The sequence below is a fragment of the Haliotis rufescens genome, unplaced genomic scaffold (genome assembly GCF_023055435.1).
Source record: "Haliotis rufescens isolate VD_foot unplaced genomic scaffold, xgHalRufe1.0.p SCAF_7, whole genome shotgun sequence".
Taxonomy (NCBI): domain Eukaryota; kingdom Metazoa; phylum Mollusca; class Gastropoda; order Lepetellida; family Haliotidae; genus Haliotis; species Haliotis rufescens.
This window is the reverse complement of record NW_025964361.1, coordinates 31992880-32006954: the sequence shown is the minus strand read 5'-3', so window position 1 is coordinate 32006954 and position 14075 is coordinate 31992880. Positions and strand designations below refer to the sequence as shown.

Sequence of the window (14075 nt, the reverse complement as noted above, 5' to 3'; positions counted from 1 at the left end):
GCCGCTTTTAACATTATCCCAGTTATATCACGGCATGTAAGCTTGATGTGGGAGAAAAGCCCGAAGTGATGCAGGTCTTCGACATTTACAGTGAGTGAGTGAGTGAGTGAGTGAGTGAGTGAGTGAGTGAGTGAGTGAGTGAGTGAGTGAGTGAGTTAAGATTTAACGTCACATCGGCAATATTTCAGCCATATAGTGGTATTGACATTTACAAGTTTGGTGTAATACGAGCACAGGTATGGGGATGACTAACCTCGAAACTTTAACAATACAGCAGCTATTTCTATAGATAGTTATAATTTGCAAACAAGTTAATTTGCTTCATACATATTCAACCTCATATTCAAGCAGACATTTGCGAATGAAGGAGAAAGTGAGTTGTATGGTGCTTTTATCAGTATCGTGTTTATCATAATAATCGTCCTGGACTCTTAGAAAACTATTAAAACCAAGTACAATTTGTTTTCAGGGATTCTGCAGTAATGAACAAACAAAGTTAAGTGAGTGAGTTGGGTTTAACGCCACTTTTAACATTATTCCAGTTATATCGCAGCATGTCAGCTTAATGTGGGAGGAAAGCCCGAAGTGATGCAGGTCTCAGACGTTTACCACTTCGGTGAAACCCACGAGCACGGGTATGGTGCTGACAAAACTAGAAACATAATCTGGGCGAACCGGGATTCGAACCCACAATCATAGGTTTCTGGCGTACCAAGGGACGCAACTCTGCACAGCGACTGTGGCGGCTTAGACGACTGGGCCACCCGTGCCCCCAAACAAAGTTCAAATGTCAATGAAAGTAAAACATTTTCGAATATAGTTCCTGAACAATAATATACTGCTTCTGCGTTGCTGTTTTCTGGAAAATAAATTAAATATACACAAGAAAATATGGACTGTCATGTTTGTTTGTTGTTGTTTAACACCAAACTCAGCAATATTCCAGCTACATGACGGTAGTCTGTAACTACCGGTAATCAAATCTGAACCAGACGATCGGGTGATTGATATTGGGTGCAGCGATCCACGAAATTGGGGTATGATGACACGCAATCAACCAAGACACCGACCTTTGACCTACTGATCTATTTGGTCAACGCATACCACCAGCATAGGTTGCTGGGTACATATTCTAACTCGGAATCCCCATGGAGGATTGTCATGAAAAATGTTGGTGTTAGGAAGGTTCAATAACGCAATTCAGGTAGGTTCAAGAAAATTTTAAAATGTTGTGTTCACTTTGGTCTTAACCTTGGTATGATTGAAAACATCGGGATATTTTTATATAGTACTGTGTAGTTTTCTATCATGAATAAATGTGCAAAATATTTCTTCAATTGGCCCTTGTTTAATGAGGCACCGACTGTTTGAAATCACCCACCCTCTTTAGAGCGCCTTATGCTTAAATTAATCCAGCAGGCAGGGCTAAGAAGTGTGAAAATAATTCAGCAAGGTTAAAAAGATTAATTACAGATTTCTCTTGAAGTTGGTCAGAGGGTGGTTACTAGAGCAGGGCCCTTCATATGGTGAATAAGTAATTGTGTGGTTATTGTGCTTCTTCTTACCCTCACTGTTAGGAAGAACTTTCTTCTCCACAGTCTCTGCCTTCTTCAGTCCGGACTTGTCGAACTGGCTGATGTTATGCATGGTCTTTTCCTGGGCCAGGGCTGCAGACAAAAACAACCGATCAGCCTATTATTGACTTTTCTTTACCACAAATACTTACAAAACAATAACAGAACACATAGATATATTACAGACTAGTTAGTGAAGTTCAGAGTGTATTCAATGAAAGTAGTGTAGGGCATCTTCCTGTTATTGCCGTGGTCATACAGTTGTCCGACATACAAGTAAGGGATCGAGTGACGGCTCTTACACAAACATAAGATACTGGGAACCTATTTTCCCATCAAAATTATTATGAGAAAGTAAGAGTGTGTGACTTCGGTTTAACACCGCTTTGAGTAAGTGAGTAAGTGAGTTTGGTTTAACGCCGCTTTTGACAGTATTCCAATTATATCACGGCGTGTCAGCTTCATGTGGGAGGAAAGTCCGAAGTGATTAGACATTTACCACTTCAGTGAAACCCACGGTATGGTGCTGACAAACCTAGAAACATAATCGGGGTGAACCAGGATTCGAACCCACAATCATAGGTTTCTGGTGTGCCCAAGGGACGCAACTCTGCACAGCGAATCGCGGTGCCTTAGACGACTGGGCCACCCGTGCCCCCCGCAATAGCTATGACATTTCATGCCTTTCAAATATAAGCTTCGCTGTCTACCATTCCTGTGTTTATTTCCATCAGTATTGATGCATTTTCATAGCAATTTTCCCCATCACATACAAGTAGACATTCCTTTAGCACATAAACAAATGATTATCTTACTTCATTAATAACTTAGTATTAGGATGGCAGTCATTTCATAATTTGACATGGTGTCAAAAGAATTTAAAAATAAATATATACATAACATCTTTAAGCTATTCTAAGACATATAATTCAGTATTTTTTCCCTAATCAATATCAAACAGTAACTTGCTTAAATATAATAAATCAGCAGAACGAAAGCATCTAGAACGACAAAACTGAATAAATTTATACAACTACAAGGTAATAAAATAAGGCAAACTAATGTATATCTACATAGCACTAAATACAAAGGCACTCTCATGTGTTTTAGATCAAGCACAAAGCTATGTGCATCAAATACAACACAAGACGCAAAACAGAATAGTGTTACATATATAATTGAATAACGTATGGAATTTAAAAAGCAAAATTATACAACTCTTTGTGGCCGATTGCAAACTATGTATACTGAACAAAAGAAGTCAGGGAATATTTTTAGGGATATTTTTTGTAGTGATGAAAGCACACAATTTAAAAAAATAATCCTACAAATATTCATGATCCCTAAAAACATTTGTTCAGTATATATACATAAGAAAGTACATATATCTGTACACACTGTACTATGAAAACTTTACCCAAATAAGGATTTCTATCAGTTCATGATGACTGAAAATCTACCATCTACCATCTACATCGGGATACTATAGAAAATATTATGACAAAACCGTACCTTGCACACTGTCCAAGTTTGTATGCTATTAGTAAGCAATCAAACACTTCCATGAATTAATAGCAATTAACTACTGCTTAGGCGACTAGCCAGAATTGGGTAAGAATAAAACAAAATATATTATTGTCAAAATGCCTGTTTGATGCTTATGAGTGAGTGAGTGAGTTGAGATTCAGGCTGCTTCGAACAGTATTCCAGTTATCTCACAGCGTGTCAGCTTAATGTGAGAGGAAAACACAAGAGTTGCAGGTCTACAGCATACACCAACTTTGGTGAAACCCACGAGCATGGGTATGGTGCTGACAAACCTAGAAGCATAATCAATGACCTTTCAATGAGTGAGTGAGTGAGTTGGGTTTAACGCCGCTTTTAACAGTATTCCAGTTATATCACGGCGTGTCAGCTTAATGTGGGAGGAAAGTCCGAAGTGATGCAGGTCTCAGACGTTTACCACTTCTGTGAAACCCATGAGCACGGGTATGGTGCTGACAAACCTAGAAACATAATTGGGGCGAACGGGATTCGAACCCACAATCATAGGTTTCAGGCATGCCCAAGGGACGCAACTCTGCACAGCGAATCGCGGCGCCTTAGAAGACTCGGCCACCCATGTCCCTGACCTTTTCAATGACCAAGTACCTGACCAAGCTCCATACTTTTTATGGCGAGGTTTCAATTTCTATTTGTGTAAACAATTCTTTACTGATTCTTTAGAGAAAAATGATTCCCGAAAAATATATAATACCAGAAAAAAGTCAAAGAATACCTGATTTTTCCATATTACTATACTCAATAGTCAATTAACTATTGTAATATGAAAGAATTGGGTGTTCTTTAATTTAATTTTGAGTAGTATATGCTGAAATAAAGAAAAATATCTATGAACACAGACATATATACAGGTGTAAGGACATAGATTTGTCCAGGGTGAATTTGAATGCACTGGACACAAGAAAACATTTCAATGCTTGTGCAACAATATTTAAAAACATTCATCTAAATATTAGAGGTCTCTCCAAGTTGCTCAGTTCCATGAAGGTAATGACATGCCCCACATCTAATACAAACACACAGCAACTCTATTTAGTAGGCCTAAAACACACAGCAAATAAGTCATGCACTATAGATTCTACATTCATGGAAATTGACAAGTCCGTCCAGCTCACAGGGTTGCTGATACAACAATGTCGCTGCTTCAAGTTATATAGGGACCATGGCTAGAATTAATTATCATCATTTAGAATGTGTCAAAACCAGGCCAAACTTTCAGGACCAAATTTAATATACCATATTTCCTTAAATAAGCACTGGGACTCTAATGGGCACCAGGTATATTAGATTTAAATGACCCTGGAAAAAAATGCTTAGAAAGGGAAGTGTTTTTGTTGCTATTTCATCTTAATATGTTCAAGTTCAATCTTGATGTTTAAATAAATCCTACATCAAGAACATTATGTTCTATTGTATGTCAAAAGCTTACGTAACACTGTAGTTGAATTATAAAACGCTGGGTCTCTAATTACTCCCGGACCTCCATTACGTGAGGGGTTTGGATTTGGTTGGTTGTTTGTTTGTTGTTTTACGCCTCACTCAGCAATATTCCAGCTATATAACGGCAGTCTGTAAATAATCGAGTCTGGTCCAGACAATCCAGTGATTAATATCATGAGCATCGATCCACGCAATTAGGATCAATGACATGCATCAACCAAGTCAGCGAGCCTGACCACCCGATCCCGTTAGTCGCCTTTTACAACAAGCATAGTCGCCTTTTACGGCAAGCATGGGTTGCTGAAGACCTATTCCACCCCGGAATCTTCACGGGTCTGAGGGGTTTGGAAGCTTCTTCAAAGAAGAACCGCTTGTTAAAGTAAATACGGCATCATCAACGAATATTTGACTAATCCAGGCTTCTGCACACCAGACTGAAAAGGACAAAGGATGTAATCCAGATTAACTTTTCACACGTAACACCCATTCAGTAATCTGTTCTTGACAATAAGCTGCGATTTATTATTTGGTCTGCACAAATAACATCCCACTATCTTGTGTACAGACACTGAACAAGCCTCTTTGTAGACCTCTGGCCAACTGAAAATCATCTCACCCAAGATGGAAGGCTTGATTCTTGTGCAATATCCTGTAACTAAAATCTCACTGAACTGGACTCAACTTTCATTTCCACAGTGAGACTCCAGATTCCAGGTTAATGACTAAAGTGTAAACAGAGCTCCAGATAAGCTGCGTATCTGCGTAAAATACGCATCAGAAATGCAGAAATACGCCGTAAAATAAAATCCAAGCGTATCAAATACGCAACGAACATTACAGTGTAAAAATGTATTTCTTAAATCTGTTTTTTGATGACCCTACTAATTTGTTTGGTCCACTTCCATATAATCATTTATATGCTAGCTGAGCCGACCAGTCACTGTTTTATTCCCTAAATGCATAATGCTGAATGTCAAACTACCATCTTTAATGTCTTTCGGTCCTTTTTTCATGTTCTTGTTTAGACCATGGCCATCAAGTCGTCCTTGTCCAGGGTGTGGAGTGTGGGAGGGAATGGGCAGGGGGTGGAGGTACGGGTGGGTGTAAGGGTAGATGTGGGTGCTATCGAGCTCCAGGATTCAGGAGGGGCTGGGGTGAATCGGGGTGGATATTCAGGTGGGCATGTGGTGGCAATCCAGGTGGGAATTTGGATGGGTACTTACATGGGTATTTGGGTGGGCACTAGGATGAGTACAGACACATACTGTACAAACAGAAGTGTACACATCACACAATCAGTCACACCTACTTTGTACATCGGGCAGGACATTCTTCTCCTGAGAGATAGTGCGTTTAAGCCCAGTGCGGGGAAACTTGTTAATGTCCTGGAGGTGAGTTTCCCTCTTCTTCTCCTCCGCTAGAACTGGCCACGATTAGCCGTGCAAAGCAGACGTCACAGTGCAACAATAAGCAGACGGGCAGCAATAAAAACCCGGGATAATGAGGAAATGAAAGGAGAAATTAATTGAAACCTTGACCTTCAAAGGTCAGAATAGTGAAACAATGTCATACTGATCTGTACTCAAATGGCCAGCCTTGCAATCAGGGAGGGGAAATAATTTATGCATTTCAACATTAATTTTAAAAATTGTGACAGAAAAAAGAATGTTTTAGATGGAAGGATGAACAAACCATTTTCTTTTCATTTCTACCTTATGTAAGTATTTTATTAAATTCATATTTCGAAAATACTAATGGTAGATAGATATAAACATTCCAAATTTGATCAAATGGTTGGGATATTTACAAAATGACTGCTTCGGTACAGATTTAATATGACACTTTTCTCTGCGTGAGAAGATGAATGGGTCTCAATAACAAAGATGCTCCCATAATGATTTAAATCCTGCCAATTAAAAAATAAACACAAAATTCTAAAAGGCATTAAAGTGCTATTAACAATATGAAAATAAAATGAAAAAGTTAATTTGCTCCGATGCCTATTACCAACGTACAATAAAATATATCAATTCAGCAAATGTATGTTGAAATTGATTATTATAGAAGTTTTATTACATGCAGTGTGTACGGGCACCTGCTATGTGTGGTATACGGGACAATCACGTGTGAGATACATGTCGTATTATTACATGCAGTGTGTACAGGTACCATGGTATGAGATATACAGGACCACAACGTGGGATACAAGTCTTGTTATTACATGATAGGAAATCAGCTATCTCAGGGCAACCATGGGCTTGTTTCACTGACGTTGACATCACATTGCTTGCATCAAAAGGTATCATTTCAAAAAGAGAGGGTGTGAAAAGTTTAAAATCAGATCTTATGTAGAAGTCTGGAAGTGTATAGTTTTGTTGGGTTTGCTGGGATGCTTAGCCAAGAGCAACAATTTTTAAATTTACACTAGTGGCATAAAACAAAGACAAAACACAGATGGTAAGAAAAGGCAATGGTGCCACTCATATAAGGGTCTGTCAGGAAACAGGAAACACACGTTTTGGGGTTTTGTTTCCTGATTGTTGTTTATTTGTTTTTTGTTGGGTTTTGTGGGTTTTATGGAGAGGAGCGGGTACTTAATGGTGACAAGTTACAAGGCATAAATAGACACAACCAAGTTAGACTTGGATAATTCTTTGATCATTGTTGAATGAACAAAATTCTTTGACTTTGGTTGTCTCTCTGTAGAATGTAAGACATCTGTATTGTCACTTGCCCATGGGAACCCTGTTCCACTGATAACGATACAATACAACATGATGCTGTTAGTGTTACAATTCAGGATATACAATGTACTACTGTTGAGTAAATAGGAGATTCACTGTAGAGTTGCAAATCTTCATCTTGATGTCCTGAATTGCTGGAACTTTCATTGCATGGCTGTTGCAATCAGCATCTGTGCTGACAGCCAATCAGCTTCCAGGCACATTATTTTGACCAATCAAAATTTAGCATGTCTTTCTGACCTTATTCTTTAAAGATGAGCAGTTCTGACTGGCAACATGTTTTGTAATGAAGATTTGAAATTCATCTTTTAACATACAAAAGTATCAGACAGGTTATCAAATATAGACAGACCTATAGGTTATTGAGAGAAAAGCATTGCAATGGCTTCCTATTGGTTACATCTCCTGTCGATCATGACCATGGTGTTATTCCACAGTCGCCCATGCCATGTGACATATGCGGTCCAATGAGGTGAGGGAGATGGGTTTAATGCTGTTTTGAACAGTATTTCAGTAATATCCCAAGGTAACATCTTCATCTGGGAGGATTGTCTGAAGTGATGCAGGTCAGGTCTTACAGTGTTTACCACTTTGGTGAAACCCACTGGTACAGGTGCTGACAATTCTAGAAACATAATCAGGGCGACCCAAGATTTGAACCCATGATCACAGGTGTCTGGTATTCCTAAGGGATGCAACTCTGAAAGGATGTCCTGAGCAGGTCCCAGGTACCCACTTAACTCCCCAGAACCATGAATAGTCATGTGATAAATTGTTTAATGAAAATAACAATAAAACTCCATGGTAACACTACAAGTTACTAATTTTTGCATTTCTGTCTGACTATGCCTGCATTCCTTCTGACTTTTATATGTTTGAGTAAAGATAAAGCTTCAACTTCAGTGTATGCATGATCCAATCCTCTTATAAGTCTATCTTAAGAGTTTTTACCTGGTCTCCAGGTAAACAGTACCTAATTAGACATTTTGTACCCAACTCTTTAGACCTACAGCGAGTCCCTGGGAAGTAAATTTGGACCCGTCCCCACTTAAAGACGACCGAGCTACCAACGATACTGACCTGTGCTTAGAGGATCAGGATGATCGGAAGAGGTGAGGGAGTGAGATATAGGGTTACACCAGGATGCTTGGACAATATAAGGGTATCACATGCACAGCTATACACTGGTTAAAGACAATGATAGGGCATCATATAGGGTAAAGGGAGGGTCTACCCTGGACTGTTTACAGACATAGACATAGTTGTGCTGTTTGCTCAGCAACAAGGAAGAATATAAACAGACTTGGTGCTGATACTACACTGTCTTATGTAGTTGAGAACTTACATATGTTAGTCAATTATTTAAAATGTGATTCGCTTAGGCAATTAACGAAATGCCTAAATATTTCAGTCATTTTACAAACTGACAGAAAGGCTACCTCAGGACCCAGGCAGACCAATAGACATCAACCAGGCACACCAAAACAACATTTTTAACTATTTCCCTGAAGTAAGATCTGGACTATTACTGCAGTCAGCAGCCGAGTCAAGCTGAACATTGTTAGAATACCACATGCTGTAACTTATACCCAGAGGACATGAGACTCTAACAGTGATCTCTTTCACAAGTAAAACTGTCTATTTTACCCGTCACTGACTCCCATTACAAGGCATTGTGGGACTGTTATTGGCACACTGCGTTTTCATACTATGCCTTGTTTGTGATGTTTAAGTTTGGTTTACAAGCAGTATATGTGGTAAAGATGATCATTGTGGTACAAGGCTTGTAAAAATGTCAACCACTTTCAAAAATATTTCAAAACTGACATTTCAAGGCATTTCCTAATCTGCCCTTTACCCATTGTATATTTTACCTTTTCCTTATAGAGTTTATTTAAACAGTAAGATAGTTGTAACATCTGACTGCATGTTTGTTTCATGGTCATGGTTTGATTTATTTAACTACATGATTTTGGAAGAAAACCATTTTTGTGTGTTGTCCACTGGAATCAGAGCTAACTGGTAAATTAAGAAAAGGGATGAAGAACCATAAATATTGCTAAACATTGGATATACATGCTCAGGGAACAGAAGCATGCAGAAATTAAATCAAGTGTTAGCATTTTCAACTTTACATTTGTGACTTTGCCAAACACTAAATAATTGTAAATTAACCTTAATATAAAGACAATGTCAAGGACAGGCCTTGTGTTGAAAGACAGAACATAAAACATTATGGAAACAGAATCATAACAATCAATCATATTGCAGCAATACTGTAGCTGCAGAATCTATAAATCTAAACAACCAATCATATTACAGTAATGCTGAAGCTGCAGAAACTCCTAATCTAAACTACCAATCATATTGCAGCAATGCTAAAGCAGCCATAACTATTAAAGCAGCATTTTGCAAAGCCCTAGCAACCAATCAAGCTGAAGCTATGCAAGAAGCATACCAACAACCTATGTTACAATATGCAGCATGTTAGAGCAATAAATAACAAAAGCAAACTCTTGAAAGCATAAAAAAGCAGTGAATCTATATAGTACCTAACAGAGATAAATATAGGCCAAAATGGAGCCATGTTCACAGTCCTAACATTTGCGAATACTGAGAATTTATTCACATTCAATTTTTCAAGGATGAGAAGAATTAAAAAAATACAGCACTGAAAGTAGCCGGGGGGTCTTGGGGACTATAGGAATTGTTATATTGTGATGGCATATTGTATTCCAAAAGTGACCCATGACAAAACAAAATCTGTGAAATTCCGCAGATCTGCACACAATTCTCATCCCTACTGAACATTAACGATAAACAATTTCATCAATATTCGCAAATCCCATGATGCAACTTTGAACAAGTGCCTCCAGCCAATCAAACAGTAAAGAAAGCAGAAAGACAAGCGAACTCACTACTGGTGTCGGGCAGAATAACCCTTTCCTTTGTTTCCGCATGATGGAATGTCGACTTATCAAACGTGCTGACTCCATCAAGGAATTGTTGATGATTCTTCTCCTGAGTTACATCTACAACATCATGCGATTGTCACAGAAACACCGATACAGCTATACTGGGGGCCATGCCATAAGCAAGATAAACTATTTTGAAAAGTGTCTCTGTAATAATTCTGCAATATTTTTTGTTCAATACAAGGTATTCACAAAGAAATGTACATGGCCCCTGGAGCAAAGGATATTTGATCTTTCAAATGCTTTTTGGTCTGTTCTCCACAGGTATATCAGTATTCGCATCTTTCTCAAGATGAGTAGCTCCTTGATAAGGCAATAACATTGGCTACATTCAGTCAAGTGTCAAGATGCATGAGTGCATCTGTACATCTTTCTGGGTATTGACCAACCTTCAAATAAATGAAATGTCAAAACGTAATTTAATGTTATAAGAATAATAACAGATTTCAAAACCATTTTCTTAATCACAAGGTCAAATCTGCAAAAACATGTTTCAAATTTTTCATCAGAATTTTCTCCTTTTATATACCGACTTTTAAAAGCCAGCAGAAAGACCGAAATATGTCGCAAAATGGATGATTAGAGGTCATTCCAAGAGTTAAAAGATCAGTGATTTTGCTGGAGACAAATCGCATTAGGATATTTACATGATTTTATCAAATTTTGATATGACATTTTTCTATATCTATACCAAATTGGAATATAAAAATTGAGGAATCTTTGGAATATGATCAGTCAGTTTCCAAGAAAATGAACCAATCTAAAACCCTGAATTGTCTTCAAATTCTAAAGTTTGTGGAATAACGATACCAGATTTATATTGAACAATATGCAAATACAGGGATATAGTACAGTAGAGTAACCATGAAAAACAGTTGAATGATCTACTAAAGCTTAAGCTGAAAGATCATACACAAAGAAAATCATACACAAATCAAAAGCTCAACAATTGTGTCCATACAATGACAAGATGGTTCACACATCACAGTCACACATGTCATGCCAATTCCTGACTGTCTGTAAAACACACAACAGGATTCTTGAATAGTACTACTTAATGGGTTGAGGTAGACTAACATCTAGTCTCTGAAATGAACATATCGTACAGAAAAAACAGTTGTTCAGTTAACTTAACAAAAATATAATAAAAGGGAGCCCAGTGACTCTCTTCATTTTCAGCAGTTATCTAGACTTGCCAAAGATTATAGACTTGCATGGGCTGTATTTGATATATATTTGTATCAGGGTCTGTAAGACAGTGAGTGAGTGAATGAGTGAGTTGGGTTTAACGCCGCTTTTAACAATATTCCAGTTATATCGCGGCGTGTCAGCTTAATGTGGGAGGAAAGCCCGAAGTGATGCAGGTCTCAGACGTTTACCACTTCGGTGAAACCCACGAGCACGGATATGGTGCTGACAAACCTAGAAACATAATCGGGGCGAACCGGGATTCGAACCCACAATCATAGGTTTCTGGCGTGCCCAAGGGACGCAATTCTGCACAGCGAATCGCGGCGCCTTAGACGACTGGGCCACCCGTGCCCCCTCTGTAAGACAGATTAGGGCTGAGGTATTACCGGTAAACTGAGGTCCATTCTGTCCACGAATCATATCACAATATCATTTTTTCATGCTCGATATATAGGGCGATTTCAAACTGCAATTTTTATCAAGACTTGTGTTAATGTTAAATATTTGCCAAGTGCCTTTGCTGCCCAGGAGCGAGCATCCAGGGCCCTGGGATGGCTGCGTATTTATTAATGTTGTGCCAGCATCTTGCTTTGTTCCATTTATGAACTTCAATTCATACGTTAATGTATCAGATTGCTTCTGAATTAAAAATTTAGAATTATACAATATATCGTTATATGTATTGAAATACTTTCTAGTACATTGCAAAATATTATTGTGATACACTTTAAACCTCCATTACCCATACCTAGCACTCCATCAGTAGGGTGGTAAACAATGACCTTGACACAAGGGTAATCATCACAATAGGGAATTTCTGTGCAGGGAAAAACTTTGTAGAGAGCGAGTATGGTTTTACGCCGCTTTTAGCAATATTCCAGCAATATCACAGCGGGGGACACCAGAAATGGGCTTCACACGTTGTACCCATGTGGGGAATCGAACCCGGGTCTTTGGCGTGACGAGCGAAAAACTTTGTAATGTGGGAAACTTCACTTTGAATTAACCCTTCCATTCACCGTCATTAAGAAGATAGAAAGTATTTCCTTGAAAACCAATAATAAACATGTGATCTTGCAATGCAACGGTGGCAGAGTGAAGTGTTTGCTGTTCTCTCTTGCACCTCACAGGTAGAGGCACCTATTGGAGCTATAGTTTCACTATTGTGATAGTATTGCTATATTACCCAACACTATCGTAATTGTAATGTGATAATGGTCAACTACTGCATTAGTATGGCGATAGAAGTAAACCAAGGCTTGATAATTATATTAATCAATATAACAAATGAATAAACTATTGCCGACAATGTCAGCCTTAAGAAAATTAACAAAGGGGGCTTATCAAAACCACACATCTACACTGCTATTTTCTGTGAAGAAATCTGTGATGTACACCAGTAAATTTCTGTGCTTAGTGCTGGTGCTTATAAAGATTAGTAAAAGCTTGGTGTAAAAGTTGTTCATGGGGCGTTTATTGGAGCAAAGTGCTTACACGGTATCCAAACAAAGCTGACTTCATACATTCTTGACTGACATGATTTCCTCGTCATAGAACATCTGTATTCATCATTAGGGGGATATATATCCAACATGGGGATACAATATTTATACCAAGAAGCTATGTGTGTGAAATATTGACTTTTGGCAGGCTCTTTAAGATATTTCAGTTACTTTTTGTTAATATTTCCTGCTTCCATCAAGGAAACTATGACAACTATTAACATTAATTAATATGTATCAAATGTTGTAAAGGCAGAAATAGAATATGATTTGAATAGCATGTCCTGAATAAATGTCAGCAAAGTAGTTTCTATGATAAGAAAATATTGTTAAGGCCAAAAAGTTTACTTGTGTTTCAGGTTATCTGTCCAATCTATTGTTTCACTTGCAACCGAAATATATTTATCACAGCTGAAGCAGCAATAAAGAAACCCATACTGGAATAAACTTTGATGTTTCCGCATATTATTGCTGTAGCCATTTTCACATAACAAAACACACTAACATAATCGCCAAACAAACATTTTTTAATTTTATTATAAAACAAGAACTACCTATCGACCCATAGGGGTGTCATGATATTAGTACCTCACGATACGATACGTATCTCGATTTTGAGGTCAAGATACGATACGTATCTCGATACAGCAATATGCGTAAATTTAGAAGCAAACTTTCTAATTACACATCACATTCACAATTATGTGTTCTAATCACTATCAGCAGATTATTTTGTTAAATAATAATCCTTAGAAAAGGTTGATTCTGTTTATTCAAACAAGTGTCAGACACTAACAAGTTTTCGTATGTGTCGAATTCAGAAAATATGACATTTCGATTCGAATAGAAAAATCAATCCATACGCGAACGGGATACTGATTTCAATACAATTTTGTATCGATATAAATTTACATGTATCTCATATCATATTGTGAGAATTATCTACTGATGCATCGGTACAATTGGTGAATCATGACATCCCTATGACCCATATCTGTTCCTGAAACATATCTACTATTGTTTGGGGCATAATGAGTGACATGGCTTGACTACTTGGAACGGGCTTCTGTACAAAATCAACCAATT

The 14075-nt window shown here is 38.0% G+C and overlaps 1 protein-coding gene across 6 annotated transcripts in view; it reads right to left on the bottom strand.

The window, feature by feature from the left end:
- The window catches only part of LOC124146032 (thymosin beta-like), a 62529-nt gene that overhangs the window by 6744 nt on the left and 41710 nt on the right, over positions 1-14075 (bottom strand). For 4 of the 6 annotated variants that reach the window (XM_046516074.2, XM_046516075.2, XM_046516076.2 and 1 more), the window contains exons 3-5: positions 10240-10353; positions 5887-6000; positions 1566-1667 (exon numbers count right to left, since the gene is read on the bottom strand). In XM_046516074.2, the coding sequence (XP_046372030.1) occupies positions 1566-1667; positions 5887-6000; positions 10240-10353 (330 nt within the window). The remainder of the gene's footprint in view (positions 1-1565; positions 1668-5886; positions 6001-10239; positions 10354-14075) is intronic. The other 2 variants (XM_046516079.2, XM_046516080.2) reach the window with 2 other exon arrangements.